This window comes from Pseudorca crassidens, chromosome 1 (assembly GCF_039906515.1).
Source record: "Pseudorca crassidens isolate mPseCra1 chromosome 1, mPseCra1.hap1, whole genome shotgun sequence".
NCBI lineage: Eukaryota > Metazoa > Chordata > Mammalia > Artiodactyla > Delphinidae > Pseudorca > Pseudorca crassidens.
In genome coordinates this window covers 192969011-192987103 of record NC_090296.1, presented here as the reverse complement: position 1 = coordinate 192987103, position 18093 = coordinate 192969011, and the positions used below count along the sequence as shown (strand labels likewise).

Sequence of the window (18093 nt, the reverse complement as noted above, 5' to 3'; positions counted from 1 at the left end):
ATAGCTGTGGCCAATGTCACCACACGACATCACACAGAAATGTGTTCAAGGTTTGTGTTTCTTTGTCACTGAGTGCTCTCTACAAACCAATGTAGACTTTAAAAAAAAATTTTTATTGGAGTATAATTGATTTACAATGTTGTGTTAGTTTCTGCCATACAGCAAAGTGAATCAGTTATACATATACATATATCCACTCGTTTTTAGATTCTTTTCCCATATAGGTCATTATAGAGCACTGAGTAGAGTTCCCTGTGCTATACAGTAGGTCCTTATTAGTTATCTGTTTTATATACAGTAGTGTGTATATGTCAACCCCAATTTATCCCTCTCCCCCTTCCCCCCATAACCACAAGTTTGTTTTTCACATTTGTGACTCTATTTCTGTTTTGTAAATAAGTTCATTTGTACCATTGTTTTAGATTCCACATATAAGTGATATCATATGGTATTTGTCTTTCTCTGTCTGACTTACTTCACTCAGTATGACGGTCTCTAGGTCCATCCATGTTGCGACAAGTGGCATTATTTCATTCTTTCTATGGCTGAGTACTATTCCATTGTATATATGTACCACATCTTCTTTATCCATTCTTCTGTCGATGGGCATTTAGGTTGCTTCTGTGTCCTGGCTATTGTGAATAGTGCTGCATTGAACATTGGAGTGCATGTATCTTTTCGAATTATGATTTTCTCTGGATATATGCCCAGGAGTGGGATTGCTGGATCATATGGTAGCTCTATTTTTAGTTTTTTAAGGAACGTCCATGCTGTTCTGCATAACGGTTGTATCAATTTCCATTCCCACCAACAGCGCAAGAGGGTTCTCTTTTCTCCACACCCTCTCCAGCATTTGTTGTTTGTAGCTTTTTTGATGATGGCCATTCTGACCATTGTGAGGTGATACCTCATTGTAGTTTTGATTTGCATTTCTCTAATAATTAGTGACGTTGAGCATCTTTTCATGTGCCTCTTGGCTACCTGTATGTCTTCTTTGAAGAAATGTCTGTTTAGATCTTTCACCCATTGTTTGATTGGGTTTTTTTGATATTTGATTGGGTTGGTTTTTTGATATTGATCATGAGCTGTTTGTATATTTTGTAAATTAATCCCTTGTCTGTCGATTCATTTGCAAATATTTTCTCCCATTCTGTGGGTTGCAGTGTAGACTTTTATGTAAACTTTAGCTACCGTCATACCTAATTCTATGCCAGTAGCCATGATTGTATGTTTAAAAACATCTCGTTTTTCTTACATTTTCCTGTCTCATGCCATACGGGTAACAGAAGAAATGTCAGTGGATATTAGGAAATGAGAAAAGGGCACTGTTACTAGTAAATATTTTCTCTTAACAATTCTCATGTGCTTATCAGGCCCCTACTTTGTTGCCTGAATTAATGTCTTTAATTTCTCGCTCCGTAGTTGGATCTGAACTGATATGACTAAGTAAGTTGTCTTTACTATATATAACATGTACAAAGTATATACTCTACAAGACGTACTCATTCCTCTCACCACACACTGTGCATTTTGCACGTAATGCATGCATACCCAAGATCCTAACAATAACTATTAAGAAATACAGCACCGTATGCAGAGGATTCTAAGTGTTATAAACCATTTCATGCGCAAAACATTCCAATTGTTCTTTTTTTTTTTAAAAAAAAAGTACCTCCACGCTATTTAAATATATAAAAATATTTTGGTCACTTTTAAGTTTGCCAGACTTTTGCCTGGAATTGTTTTTGGATGGTTTCACATTCATTCACTAGTATTCACAGGAGTTAAAACTGTACAGTTCAAAGGATACCAGATGATTATTTTTTGGTGCCTTTACAAAGACACCCTTAAGATTAAGTCACCATTATTATAATGAAGTAAGCATGCTGAAGGCAGAAAATGGGTCTTGTCCCCTGCTACATCCTAGTGTCAGGTATATGGTAATTAGGCACTTAACAAATATTTGTTGAATGAATGAATAAATGAAGTGATTTTCCACTCACTCACTTAATCTAATTAAGAGCATGAAAACACATGTATCTAAATTGTGTCCTTTAAGGAGGTGGACGAATTTGGCCTGAATAATCAGGGGTAAAGAGCCCATCCACTGCAATCTGCCTTCTCCTCTTTCAGAAACCCTTGGGTCAAATACCTCTCCCTTCCACAGGGAGAAATTTTCAAAGAGAGAGATGTGCTCTGTTCCTGCACTTAATTATCATTGTGCCTCTAATCAAACTCTAGGCCCTGGATTTCCATGAAAGCCCTTTGGTTTGTTAAATCGGTAAGTAGAAGAAAGATTGAGGCGTAGCACCTGTCTTTGGCCGTCCCAGTGGCTCCGAGTTTGATCAGTGAATAGTTAGTCCCCAAATACCTTCCAGCCATGTTGCTCTACCCAGCTTGCCTTGGTGATGACAGAATGTTGCTGTCATAAAAATACCTACAGCTACTCTATAGTACATTGCAGAGAAAATTCCTTGGAGGCGGATGGCAAAAAGACTCTCCATGGGTTATCTTCTTCAATCCCATATACCCTGTATCAAACCAGGGGCAGAGGCGGTGCTGTGATCACATGCCACCTGGAAATGTGGCTAGAGTTTTAACAGGTAGTCAAGTTTTAATACGTGATTAAAACACATAAAGCCTTTGTGGATTAAAAGCCCAAACGGGAACACATAAGTGCTGGTGTTATTTTTCGACAAATGTTGACTTTGGGCGGCTGTAACTGTCAAGGGCAGCCCCCTACAATGTTCCCCAGGGTTACATCCACCGCAGTCCACAGGCACTTCCACAGGCCTGTATTTCTTAAAGAGAACAGATGGTTAGGGGAGGGGCCCAGACACAGAAGCAGATTTATCTTGTCAGGCTGTGCTCTCCAGGCAAATGACCTGAAGCAGGTCACAAGTGGTCACATGACAACAGTGTGGTTCAGAGGTGTCCTAAGGTGCTGGCCATTCCTTAACTCTTCTCTCTCAGGGTCTCAGCTGCTTCTTTTGGATAGGCACATAGCAGTTTTGTTGTTGTTGTTTTATGTGTGTGTGCATGTATTTTAAGGTAAAATGCCTTATTATGAATGCTAGTGAAGATTTATATATCTTTAAAAATATTGAATTGTTGGTACTTCCCTGGTGGCACAGTGGATAAGACTCCATGCTCCCAATGCAGGGGGCCTGGGTTCAATCCCTGGTCAGGAAACCAGACCCCACATGCACGCCGCAACTGAGAGTTCACATGCCACAACTAAGGAGCCTGCGTGCCGCAACTAAGGAGCCCTGGAGGCGCAACTAAGGAGCCCACCTGTCACAACTAAGACCCGGTGCAACCAAATAATTAAATTAAAAAAAAAAGATTAGAAAAACTTTAAAAAAATTTAATTGCATCAATGGATTGTGGACACCTGGAGATATTTTATTTTGTATTCTCAAATGACAGAAATCCTACCTTTAGGGGGATGAATGAACAGTTTTACAGGTAGTCAAGGCTGAGCGGCAGTCCGGCTAGAAAGCCCAGTGTCCTAAAAAGAGTTGCAGGACAGAGCCAGCATCTTACCTTGCTACCCACAGTCACAGCAGCCTGTGGGTTCAGAACCTTCTCTTTCAAGCCTAAAAATTCCTGTTGTTTTCCGGGAGGCCTTGTTTTCAGCATGCTCTTCTTTTTGTGTGTTGTATGTGCATTTTGTTGCATGAAATACATGTTCTTTTGTGATTTGTCCCCATTATAGAAGCTGAAGTCCTTGCCCTTTCAGTACAGGTCAGATTGTGTATGCAGCCCAGCAGACCTCAGAGAGTCTGTGAAAGGCTGACCTAGTCAAACGCCAGCCTGGCAACTGTCTTGCTGTGAACACTCACATCAAAAAGCTAAAGTTGCCTGCCTCTGCCTCCCTGAATTTTTTTTTCTGTTACTTTATTTGGTTTGTTTTTCCAAATGCACTCCTTTTTCTAAGGCCATTTTCCCCAGTTGCCTGTCCTCTGAAATGTTCATACTTCTAGGTATAGTATTTCAGGCCTGGAACCCTGAATTGGTCTCAGGATTTTCTAGGATGCTCTGAGTTTGTCTGATGTCAGTTCAAGCTCTCCATTCCATCCTGGGCCATTTTAAAAGGAGGCATTGAAATGGCAGCCAAGGAATCTCAGATACTGTAGCTTTATTGTTTAAAAGAAAATACATATACATATGTGTATATACATTTTATGTACCTATACATGTTGTTTGATTTTATGAGCAAGGAGTAAACATACACACACACACACACACACACACACACACACACATAGAGTTTGATTTTATGAACAAGGAAGTCCTACTGTTGTAGAAGTTAACGTTTATTTCTCAATTTTCAATGAAAGGTTATGTTCTATTAATGCCAGCCCTCATTTTCTCACTTACCTACACGTCTAAGTATAAACAAATAGAGTTAGAAAGATTCTTCTTTAAGAATTAGTTTGAGCCAGTTCAAGCAGTAGGGCAGGCTAAACGTTCACAGGATACCTTGCCAGCGTAGTACATGTAAAATCATGAATAAAATGAAAGGGGACAAAATATCATATTTTTAAATGCCTGGCTAAGCTGGTAGGAAAGCAAAGGACTTGTTCAGGGGCAGCAACAAAAGAGAGAGCAGGGAAAATAAGGAGTAAGGGTGGCCTAGAGCAGCCGTTTGCATGGTTGTTTTTTTATTGAGGTATAATTGGTATACAATATTATGTAAGTTTCTGGTATACAGCATAGTGATTCACAATTTTTAAAGCTTATATTCCATTTTTAGTTATTATAAAATATTGACTATATTCCCTGTGTTGTACAATATATCCTTGTGGTTTATTTATTTTATACATAGTAGTTTGTACCTCTTAATCCCCTTCTGCTATCTTGCCCCTCCCCGCTCCCTCTCCTCACTGGTAACCACTAGTTTGTTCTCTGTATCTGTGAGTCTCTTTCCTCTTTTGTTATATTCACTAGTTTGCTGTATTTTTTAGGTTCCACATATAACTGATATCATACAGTATTTGTCTTTCTCTATTTCATTAGCATAATACCCTCCAAATCTATTCATGTTGTTGCAAATGGCAAAATTTCATTCTTTTTTACAGTTGAGTAGTATTCCGTTGTTTATAGACATCACACCTTCTTTTTTTCTAATTTTTAATTTTTTTTTACATCTTTATTGGAGTATAATCGCTTTACAATGGTGTGTTACTTTCTGCTTTATAACAAAGTGAATCAGTTATACATATACACATGTCCCCATATCTCCTCCCTCTTGCGTCTCCCTCCCACCCTCCCTATCCCACCCCTCTAGGTGGTCACAGAGCACCGAGCTGATCTCCCTGTGCTATGCGGCTGCTTCCCACTAGCTATCTGTTTTACATTTGGTAGTGTATATATGTCCATGCCACTCTCTCGCTTTGTCCCGGCTTCCCCTTCCCCCTCCCTGTGTCCTCAAGTCCATTCTCTAGTAGGTCTGGACATCACATCTTCTTAATCCATTTACCTGTTGATGGGCACTTAGGTTGCTTCCGTATCTCGGCAATTGTAAATGATGCTGCTGTGAACATTGTATCTTTTTGAACATGTATCTTTTTGAATCAGTGTTTTTGGCTTTTTTGGATATGTATCTAGGAGTGAAATTGCTGGGTCATATACTAGTTCTATTTTTAGTTTTTTGAGAAACCTCAGTACTGTTTTCCACATGACTGAATCGACTTACACTCCTGCCAACAGCGCACAAGGGATCCCTTTTCTCCACACCCTCACCAGAATTTGTTATTTGTGTTCTTTTTGATGGTGGCCATTCTGACAGGTGAGAGGTGAGATCTCATTGTGGTTTTAATTTGCATTTTCCTGATGATTAACGATACTGAGCATCTTTTCATGACCATCTGTATGTCTTCTTTGGAAAAATGTCTGTTCAGGGCTTCTGCCCATTTTGTAATTGGGTTGTTTGTTTTTTTGATGCCTGGGGGGTTTTAAAGGACGAAGTGAGAAAGAACTGGGGCTGGATAGAAATAAATCAGAGACATAGCCTCTGCCAGCACATGAAGGGAATACTCCTCTCACCCAGAACAACACCCATGTGGGTGGACTCAGTGCAAATCTGGCCCACAGAAGGAGTCTTTGGAGATTATATGTCTTCCTCAGTCTTGTCTTCTGGTGGAGGGGAGGCAGTTGGGAAAAAAGTCTTCCATGAGAATCTCTAACCACAAACCTGCACTTACTGACTTTAGGGGCCAGAATTCATAGCACCTGTGTGGTTCTAAAACCCTCAAATGCTTAAACAGTCACAGAAAGATAAATACGGTATGATTCCACTTGTATGACGTACCTGTCGTCACATTTGTAGAGACAGACAATCGAATGGCGGTTGCCGTGGGCCAGGGGTGGGGGGATGGGGAGTTGATGTTCAGTGGCTATAGAGTTTCAGTTGTGCAAGTGAAGAGAGTTCTAGATATCAGTTGCCCAACAACGTGAATGTACTGAACACAACCAAACTTGACATTTCAAAATGGCTAAGATGGTAAATTTTATGTTATGTGTATTTTACCACAATAAAAATTGTCTTTTAATTTTTAAAAATTTAAAGTAGTCTCAGGTTGGTAATGCCCCCTGACTGCCTATAAGAAACAAACATAGCAAACAAACAAAAGGCCAGGAAAAGACCTTCCCACCCAGGATTTGTAATAATTCCCAAGGAATCTACGATCACAGTAATATTTTACAAGGAAATAATGAATGAGGGCCAGAAGAACCAACAAACTATACACTCAGAATAAAAAGACAGTGGGAATTAGATTTATTAAGTACAAGGTTAACATTGTATGCTTAATTTTTTTTTAAAGATGAAGCTGAAAGCATGTTGAAGGAAAAAGAAATTATCAAAATTAACCAAGGAGATTTGAAAAGTAACCAAATAGAACTTACAGAAGAAAAAATAAAAACTATAGTTCTTAATATTATAGACCAAATTGATAGACTAAGCAGCAGATTGATTCCACTGGAGAGAGAAGGAGTAAATAGGAAGATGGAACTGAAGAAATTACAGCTCAAAGATGCAAACGGATGGGAGTATGAAGTGCAGGTATTAAGATCCTACCTATATCAACTTATAGTTTACAATGTAAATAATCTGGAAATATGGGTGAAGCAATATTTGAAGAGACAATGGCTGAGATTTTCCAGAAACAATGAGAAATACCCTTCTACTGAGGAATTCCAAGCATACAAAATAAAAAGGAAATTCACACTGAGACAGGTCATGAAAATACAGAATACCAGAGAAAAAGATGCTACAAGTCATCAGAAGAAAAAAAGACAGGTTACTTCAAAGGAAGCACAATTACTTTGAGCTGATATGACAGCAATAATACATGTCAGATAAAAATGGAAAGGGCTAGGAAAGAATAACTTTTAAATAGAATTATCTATTCTAATTCACTATTATAAATTATCTATTATATTAAATGATCTCTTATGAATGAAGGAATAAATGCATTTGCAGACACATGAAATCTAAGCATTTATTACCAAAACAGACCCTCAGTAAAGGAACTTCAGATGATGTACCTCAGGAAATAAGTAATAATTTAAGGATAAAGGTCTGAGATGTGAGAGGAAATGATAAGCCAAGAAAAAAAGCAAAAAAGTTCATCTAAATCTACATTAACCATGTTTTTTAATAATAAAATAATCTCTTATCACTGGGATTAAAAAAAATCAAGTAGGGAATTCCCTGGTGGTCCAGTGGTTAGGACTCCACGCTTTCACTGCCAAGGGCCTGGGTTCAGTCCCCAGTCGGGGAACTAGGATCCCACAAACCGTGCAGTGTGACCAAAAAAAAAAAAAAAAAATCAGGTAGACCCCACATCCTGGAAAATATAGCCTAAGACTTAGATGGTGAGTAACTGAAGTTTCTAAAGTTGTTGTATTACTAGGAAGGAAGGAAGGTAAAATTGTTTACTTTTTTTTTTTTTTTTTTTTTTGCGGTAACACGGGCCTCTCACTGTTGTGGCCTCTCCCGTTGCGGAGCACAGGCCCTGGACACGCAGGCTCAGCAGCCATGGCTCACGGGCCCAGCCGCTCCGCGGCATGTGGGATCTTCCCAGACCGGGGCACGAACCCGTGTCCCCTGCATCGGCAGGCGGACTCTCAACCACTGCGCCACCAGGGAAGCCCTGTTTACTATATTCTAAAATGTTTAAATTTGATGTGTTAAATATACATGTTAAATTTTCTACTATAACTACTAATAGGGTATAAATCGTACACATACCTTCCAAAGAAGTAAAGAGGATAAATAGAATATGGAGGTGGAAAAAAAAAAAAACCAATAAAAAGAAATCAAGAAATTTTAACGATAACTATGACAAAAAAATGAAATAAGCATATCAGTAAACATAGTCAATGCAAATAAACTGAATTTAGCATATAAAAAAAGAGAATGGGTAAAACTCCAAACCCAGCCATATGTTTTTTATACAAGACACATGTAAATTATAAAGACAAACACAAAAGACTGGTACAGTCACATTAACATCAGATAAAACAGCTTTTAAAACACTAGTACTGGGCTTCCCTGCTGGCGCAGTGGTTAAGAATGCACCTGCCAATGCAGGGGACACGGGTTTGAGCCCTGGTCCGAGAAGATCCCACATGCCATGGAGCAACTAAGCCTGTGTGCCACAGCTACTGAGCCTGCGCTCTAGAGCCCGTGAGCCACAACTTCTGAGCCTGTGTGCCACAACTACTGAGCCCACGTGCCACAACTACTGAAGCCCGCGTGCCTAGAGCCCGTGCTCCACAACAAGAGAAGCCACCACAATGAGAAGCCCACGCACCTCAACAAAGAGTAGCCCCCGCTCACCTCAACTAGAGAAAGCTCACGTGCAGCAATGAAGACCCAACGCAGCCAAAAATAAATGGAATAAATTTATTTAAAAAATAAAAAAATAAAATAAAACACTAGTACTTACATTGCAAGATAAAACAGCTCCATATATGTTGATATAAGTTTCAATTCATCAGGAAGATATAATAATTTGTATGCATGTGATAACATAGCTTCAAAATATACGAAGCAAAAACTGAAATATGTACAATCAGAAACTAAAAATCCACCATGAGAGATTTTAACATACTTCTCATAGTAACCAATAGATCAAGCAGTCAAAAAATCAGTAGGAATATAGAATATTTGAACACCATGATTAACAACTGTAGTCTAAGGGGCATATAGAGAGGATTTATATAATAACAGCAGAATGCAATGTTTTCAAGAACTTAATAAATATTTAAAAAAATTTTAAATATATATTATCTATACTCTTTTGTATGCCTGATATACTTCACACTGTTTAAAAAGAATCAAAAATCATCCTTATTGATTAAAGGTGCTACATATATTCCATATCATACAAAAGTATATTATCAAATACATTATTTTAAATTCAAATGAAGCTACCCAAGATTGCATAGCAAATGGTAGAGGCAAGATTTAAAAGCACATGTCTCTGGGTCCAAAGATTCTATTCTTCACACTGCGATGCACTACCTCTGTGACCAGTATCCAGAAACATCCCTCTGTTTTATCAGTACAACCAGAAGATTCCTGAAGATAGCCAAGTATTGATCTCAACAGCAGCCCAGCTGCCAGGACAACTGCCTTTACCTTGAGGTCCCTAAGGTTCCCCGTTAACACTGGCTTCTCTGTTCTGCCACAATTATAATATATTTTACCAATACGTTCTGTAGGAGCATTCGTTTATTAAATAACAGACTGTCGGGTCTGATGATCAGGATTGATCAGTCTGCTAACATGGCTGTATTCCACTTTGCAAGATAGAATTAATTGTAACGTATTATCAGTCTCATCGGTACTGTGTTAATTCTTTCATCAATTCAACGTAAAGGCCGAGGTCTAGCCTCTGCAGCATTGTTAGGCTTCTTCATACAAATAACTGCAGCCAACGTCTATTTATATAGTCAGTTATTTTGCTGAGCCCCACGGGTCTAATACAATATGAGGGGGTTGAGTGGTGGACCTCAGAAAGACATGTCCATGTTTCAGCACTCTGAATCTCTGAAAGTGACCCTATTTGGAAAAAGGGTCTTTGCAGACATACTTGCGTTAAGGATCTTGAGATGAGATCATTCCGGATGATCTGAGTGGGCACTAAATCTAATGACAAGTGTCCTCATAAGAAGCAAAAGAGGAGACACAGACGAGCAGGAGGCGGCCATGTGAAGACAGCAGAAATTGAAGTTAGGCTACAAGCCAAGGAAAGCCTGGAACAACCAGACACTAGAAGAGGCAAGGGACCCTCCTCCTGTAGATCCCTGGAGGAAGCGCAGCCCTGCCAACACCTTGATTCCAGACTTCTGGCCTCCAGAGCTGTCAGAGAGTACATTTCTATTGTTTGAGGCCTCCCAGTTTCTCATAATTTGTTACAGAAGCCATAGGAAACTAGGACATAATACCGCCAAACAAATAATATACATATTACTATTATTTTTTTTGCCGTGCATTTTCCAAAATTAAGATGATTCAAACCACCAGTCACAACAACACACCTCAACACTTCTATGTGTGTGTTTATTCTCAGGGTGAAAGCCATTCAATTCCCCTTCCCTTTATATTTGCAGATAAATTTATCACTCTTAACTACTGGCAAACACTGAGCATGTGGAATTAGCACCAACTGTGACATCATACCCTGAGACAAAGTGGGGACACCAACTGTGAAGCATTATGAAGGATTAAGTAAATTAAAAGAAATGCCTTGTGCAAAATACCTAGGATACTGACACGGGGTAGGGACACAAAAATGGCACTGGTGATTTTTATTAACGTCTATGGTAAAACTTTATAAATACTATCTTCCAAGTAGTTCGTAGTTTTTTTCTAGTGCTTTATTGATCTGATGATTTTATTTATTTGATCATTCATGAATCTTGCGATGGTTCGCACTAATTGGTAGATGGTCTGCTTACCTATCAAGGTGTGACATAACTTGTTTTGGAGGTGTCTGCTCCAGCCTCTTGCAGCACTCGGATAATCTGAAATGGTGCACTTCGATTCCTTCCCGGGTGAGTAATAACAGGACAGCCAAGCTGAGCCTGAGCGTGAGCTGTTGCCTGTAGAACCTTTCTTTCACTCTCAGTCAGAGGCCAGGAGCAACCAGTTTCCCCAAGAACGCCACACTTGATACTGGTTCCATCAGCTCCATGGAGAATTTCATTAACAAGGACGTCAGTAAGCTAAGGAAGAGAATGAAAATTGATAGATTGGATTTTATCAACATAGAGTCACCACAGTATGTGAATGAATTTAGTCATTCAGTCACTCATCCTTTTAAAAATGTATCCAACATTCATTCAGTTAGTATTGGTCAATGAGAAAGGCATTTTACTGACCAAATCTCAAATTCAGCAAGTTACCGTAAAAGAATTTGAAAAAGAATCGATAAATGTATATGTATAACTGAATCACTTTGCTGTACACCTGAAACGAACACAATATTGTTAATCAACTCTACTCCAATATAAAATAAAAAAAATTTTTAAATCAAAAAAACAAGTTACTCTAAATCAACGAGTCCATAAAACTTACTGTGATTATTTACCAAGAAATTCATGGCTTTAGGAGGCTGCAGGGGAAAAAGTGACTTAATGAGAAGTACATTCATTGTACATTCGTTCATTGAGATAAAAATCTGTATTTTAACCTAAGGGGCACCCAGAATGTAAAAAGACTGCCTCTGAATCTATGTCAACTGTAGCAAGTAATTCTTTAATTTTCTCTTATTCATTCTGTCCTTTATCCTATACAGCAAAGCAAATTCACAGCACACACAATAATACTTATATTGAGTGGTTAGAAGAATCTGTAATCCCTGATATCAGGATAGTCTTCAAATAATATAAATGTGTAAAAGGGAAAGGCCTGAGGAAAAAAAATGCAGATAAAATTTTGAAATATTAAGTATTTTAAAGGTTAACTGACTCTTTGCAAAGACTGCAGCTGACGTTCTATGCCTATGAAACAGGCAATGGAAGATACATATAAATATATACATATATGTGTAAACACACATCTAAATGTATATTATACGTATATAGAGAAGGAGAGCACACACACATACAAAACGGCTTCATGGCTTATCCTTTCTTTTTGCCCCTGAAAGATTTACTTTTCCTTTTGCCCATTCTTGCTTAAGATCCTATTATGACAAAAACAGGAAAATGGATTTTCTTCTACCCCTCCTGGTTTGTAAAAGGAGAAGGAAACATATTCGCAACTGTGCCAAGTCTCTGCCTGCCAGGTTTCACCCGACAGTGAATTTTTATTGCTGGTTATTATAAAATCCAGAAAGAAAATTGAGGTTGCATAACTGAAGCTTCTAATGGAACACTGAGGTTTACACACAGACTGTGCCACCGCTACTGCGCACCATGATATACATGAATCTAAGTATTAACCCATTGGGTCTTCCGGTGACCAGTGCATTAAGATCTCCTTCCTGGATGCTTTTTCTTTATGAAGTGAAATGTTCCTAATTTAGGTCCCATTGACAGATGCCTTTGCTAGCTAGCAAACTTCTACAGCGTGCCTCTGAGCCAGTGACATTTCCAAATGTAGATGACACGTGGGGATAACCCACGGTCTGAAGTTCTGATGATTCTGAATTTACACGCAAATATTGTCCAAGAAATTAGGGCTTTTGACCTGCTCCACTGACATGGCTCTGGTCTCTGAAGAGCGAGTTACATCCACATAAAACCCAGTTCCGGATGTGATGTGGACGCCAGTCTCTTCTGCAAAATCCGCTTCAAGGTCTGCACATCTCAGCTGATCCCAGCGGCTGTGTTTTCCACCAAAGCTCCTCCACCTTGGGCTTTAAAATCCAACAGTTCTTCCTTGATGCCTTCCGTCTCCTGATTCAACTGCAGATTCTCTCTACGGGAATAAGGGTTTTTCTGGATCCAAAATAAATTTTTCATTGTAATAGGTTCATTGGAGATCACTTCACGGCACAGAGGAGGTGGGTAGTAAGAGCAGTCAAAAGTCATTGTCAAGTGTTCGTGGGTCAGGGTGCAGCCCAGTTTGCTTGGCCCCACAAGGCTCAGAACAGTTTGGACTTTCCCACTTAAGGAAGACATTTCTGATGGGACCAGGAGATGTTCTAAAAAGAGTGTTTTCCGGAAAAAAGAAAACCGTAATCAGAAAATTTAACACACACATAAATTCTGTCCATAGGGGATGTGAAGCTGTGAATGTATACCGGTATAAGAGAGAGAATCAATGAGACTAGAGATACGATCTCACTTATCATCCTGCCAAAGTCAGAGTCTGCTGCTTGTAAATTGCTTAAGTTCACTGCGGCTCTAAGTGACATGCGTGGCGTTAAATGTCCCCCAACCGCTTCCACTGGGACTCCTCTGCCTAATTTAATCCCAATCTACTGGAAGTATCTCTTGGTATTCAGTTCACATTTTTCTTTTGCTTCATTTTACCTCATTAGTCATAGCTATGCTGCCTTGGATAATTCAAAAATAATCTCCGTTTAAAAAAAAACAAAACTTCATAATCAATAACTTGTCTCAAAAGCAGCCACGTATCAGAACTGTTTCATTTGTCATTTTTCGGCTAAATTAAATTTACTGAAGCTACTGATCATTCCATGACTCATTCACTATCCACGTGAACCAATTTCTCTTGAAGGTCCGCCATGTAGAAATTGGATAGATAAAGAGAAATACGACAAAATCTCTGACTACGACGATTTCACAGATTATTCCCCCCAAAACAGCTGGAGGGACTACATCTAGGTTGAATAATGAAAAAGAAAAACAAACTCTCCATTCTAGATGTTTTATTTTGCCTAGGGGGCACCTCAGAAATACACTTCAAAAATACTGAAAAGCAAAAATTCTTAGGCGTAATGAGCGACTCTGAGTTACTGAAACTGAAGTCTGTTGTCTCTAAAAAGAGCAAATACCTGTTTATCCTCTGTTTACTTTCAATTGTGACACGAGGTAAGTGTGCACCACGTTTCTATCGGTGACAGCAAGGACCCGATTCCAATGCTTTTCATTTCCTAAATGAAGGGATTTGGCTTGGGAAGAAAAAAGACGATCCTGAAAGTGGTGAAGGTACATAGTCAGGGGCAAAACCACGGCCAGAGACAGTGTCCCACTGGAGCACCAACCAGACACACCCAGACGGACGGTGGAAAACGGTCTGCTGGGAACTGAGTAAAACAGTGTCCTTCGAAGCTCTCACATTGTTCCTTTTTCTTTTTTCCTCCTCTCCCCTCTTTTTAATTGTGGTAAGATATATATAGCTTACAATTTGCCATTTTAACAATTTTTAAATGTACAATTCAGTGGCATTAATTACATTCACAATGTTATGCAACCATCACCAGTATCTGTTTCCAAAACTTTTTTCATCACTCCAGACAGAAACTCTGTAAACATTAAGCAATGATTCTCCATTCTCTCTTTCCCCAAGGCTCTGGTAACTACCAATTTACTTTCTGTCCCTATGAATTTACCTCTTTTAGATATTTCATTAAATATTTGTTCTTTCACGTTGTTCCTTTAAAAGACATTCTGTGACCATTTTCCCCCTTTGATGGGGGAGGCACATCCCTCTGATGGCCTTCTGTGACTTTCTGAGAATCAGTTTTCCCATCTGTAAATTAGAACAACAATGCACATTTCATAGGCTGCCATGGGAATTAAATTACATAGCCCAGGTGAAAAGACCTGTAAAAGTGTCTGGCACCCAGCACACACCTTCAAGAAAATAGTAGCTTTGTTACGCTCCTTCTGGAAACTATTATATACGTCCTGGGTTATTTCTTTCTAGAGGAAGTGGTTGACTAGAAAAGCAATGGGTATAGCACAAGTCTGTAATGGGTGTAGCGCATACATAAGACAAGGTGAAAATAAATCAAGGGTGGAGAAAGAGGAATACTGAGTTACGGGGCCCATTTACATCAAGCCACTACAATGATCTGGAATGCAGGTGTTTGATATATACTAGCGTGCAATGCATACATGATTGATTTAGACTGTTTGGCAGAGAACTTGAGGACTTGTGGCTAGCATGGCCATTCGTTTTTGTCTGAGAGTGCTCGTCTGCAAGCCAGGCTTCCAAAAGCTAAATACTTCACGTGGTGGGCACAGCAGAAGAAGATCGTATCTATTTAGAGAATCAGTCTGTAGCTACCAGTCACTACAGACAGCAATATTTTCCACTGATGATGTCTAGGGACTCACTGTTCGATGCCTTATTCCTTGTTACTGTAGCTAGTTCTGAAATCAAAGTACCGTTAATAATAGACTCAATATCCCATATGGGTTCATTTGTTCTTTCCCTCCTTCTGGCTGATGGCCTCACCGATGTGTTCCTAGAGAATTGCCAGGGGCCAGAAACTTGGATCAACTGACGAAACACTATCACTTTTACTAGAAAAGCACCACACTGCGTATTTAATTGATATAGATTTGAAAGAGCAATGTTGGTAAGTTTCAAACTCACAAGCTGCGAGTCTTCGTGAAAAAAACATCACCTAGGAAATGTCATCTCCTCTGGGAAATTCCTCTAACACTCTCAGGCACAGCTAGTTGGTGCTTTCTGTGATCACATACAATGTAACCCACACTTAAAAGATAAACGATTAAAGAACTATAGCCAACACCACTGTATGCTAGAATGTATCTTTTAGTGGATTAAAATATGCAGGTAGATCTCCTAGTTCCTCTGCAGTGAGGGAGCCCTTTTGGGTCTATATTCACCCGGGAACTTGTTCTCTTCTCAGCCAGCAGGCAAGGGGCTGTTAATGGCCCTCCTCCGTAGAGAGAGTGCACAGAATACAGACGGTAAGTGGGCAGTGAAAGCTGCAGTGCACAACTGTGCAAACAGGAGTGACCCCCACCCCATGCAAAAAGGAGGCTTCAGGCGTTTTACAGAGCATCTGTGGCAAGCTGCCACACTGTATACACCTGCACAGAAGGTAGCGGGAAAAGGGTTAGCCAGAGCTATGAACGCATCGGCCACAAGCTTTCTTGTACTTCAGGTATGAAATCTGAGCAGTCAGAGAGACTGAGGACAATCTTCAATTACTAGGACAGCCTGACCAGAGGAAACAACTCTTCCAATTCCAATGGGTATGGAATTTAAAAAAAAAAAGAACATAGAAATTTAAAGGAAAAAGAAGAGGAACAGAATCAGAGAACAGCACTACTATACCACTGGGCTGGCAACCAGAGACAATATGCAGGATTGGTCTTTTTGGAAAACATATGCATAAATGAACTTTTATAAAATGTATAGCAGGGCTTCCCTAGTGGCGCAGTGGTTGAGAGTCCGCCTGCTGATGCAGGGGACGCGGGTTCGTGCCCCGGTCCGGGAGGATCCCACATGCTGCAGAGCGGCTGGGCCCGTGAGCCATGGCCGCTGGGCCTGCGCGTCAGGAGCCTGTGCTCCGCAACGGGAGAGGTCACAACAGTGAGAGGCCCGCGTACCGCAAAAAAAAAAAAAAAAAAAAAAAGTTTAGCAAATTGGCTAAATTACTGGAGTTGGGTGGTGAGTAGGTAGTTTGGGAGCAATTTTAGTTTCATTTCACTGAAATTGTGCCACAGCTATTTCACCCTAGCCATTACTCTTAAGAGTTTTTTCTGTCTACCTAGGGTGGAGATCCATTTCAATTATATCTCATATTTCAGAGAGTAGGACTTCTGAACCTCTGAATATTTAACATATGAATGTGTGGAATTTCTTTAACAGCAATATACTGTCCAATTTCACAGACATAAGCCCTCTTCCTGCCCCTACATCCGCTGTACCAGGTCCTAGACCAGATTGGAGATACACAATTTATAATTTTAGAAGCAATGGTGAAATTGGCAAGTTGATGTTGGATGAACTGATTTTCAGTTCACTTGTTCAACAACTGTGTCAGTTCTAAGCTCTGTAATACATCCCTTGGTCCATTTCACTTATAGTTGTTTCCTTTCCCTAATCAAACCCTGACGGATTAAAAAAATGGGAAAGCATTTCAGAGTTTTATGCAGGAGAAGATATGATCCGAATAACCTGGCAACTGTGCGGAGAATGGACAGAAGCGGGGCCAGTGTGCCTGCAGAGACCAGCGGGGTGTTGCTAGAATCTGGACAGAATCCAGTGGTGGCTTAGTCTGAGCTTGACGCCAGTGGAGATGGTGAGACAGCAGAAGCAGAAAGAAGTACAACAGATGGAAGTTTCTCACTGGCCTTGCTGGTGCTATAAAAGTAGTATCCCCCAAATAAATGGGCTCCTTAGAGAAAAGTGCTGTCTCATGGAAATGTGTGGGCACTTGTATTTTTTTATGGGTTACATCATACGGAGCAGCCAGTACTCCATAAACGCTGCACTTAAAGCTGACATTCGATTTGTGACTAAAATATTTTAAACACCGCATAATACTTTTGGAAGCTGGTTTGACTACTTCTGTCATGTGCAGGTTCAAGCCTTTGACATGCCTTCTCTCCAACAGCATCCATCCGGTGGCCGAACAACAGTGACACGAGGAATTTCTCCTCACACACGTCCCCACATGTCCACTTGCCCAAATATTTCTGGCTAAGTGGTTCTCCTGCGTGGAGATTTATAACTTTTCATATTAAACACTGTCCAGAGATCAATAGCCATGTCTGAATAAAGAGAAAGAAATCCAGCCACCTCAGTACACAGAACAATATGGGGACCCAGCAAGCTCTTCAAACTGTGACATACATAAAACAAAACTACTCAGAGATACAAATGAGCAACTTGTATCTGGAATTCAGAGGAAAATGGCGGGTTTCATCCCCAAGTTTTTTTGTTTTTTTTTGTTTTTTGTTTGCTATTTGACTAAGGAAGTAAGAGAGACAAACTCGGGATATTTCCAAATCTCAAACAACAAATATGAAGATGGTGGCAGAGATGTACACAGGAAGTGACATTCCTAGAAAAATGCGGTCACAGGCAGGTGTGCTTGGGAAAGATGCCCCCCCCTCCTCTGGCTCAGCTCGGCGCTTCCCCATCCTGTGCTCCTTGATGAGAACGGTTCATCTAAA

General features: G+C 39.9%; 2 protein-coding genes across 2 annotated transcripts in view; one reads left to right on the top strand and one right to left on the bottom strand.

Moving 5' to 3' along the window:
- RSU1 (Ras suppressor protein 1) overlaps positions 1 to 18093 on the top strand; it is a 366553-nt gene that overhangs the window by 284202 nt on the left and 64258 nt on the right. The window lies entirely within an intron of this gene.
- Positions 1 to 18093, bottom strand: part of PTER (phosphotriesterase related) — a 65374-nt gene that overhangs the window by 16596 nt on the left and 30685 nt on the right. Inside the window, 4 exon segments of the mRNA XM_067704254.1 lie at positions 10978 to 10997; positions 10999 to 11244; positions 12713 to 12805; positions 12808 to 14683. Coding sequence (XP_067560355.1) covers positions 10978 to 10997; positions 10999 to 11244; positions 12713 to 12805; positions 12808 to 13146 — 698 coding nt within the window. The 5' untranslated portion in view covers positions 13147 to 14683.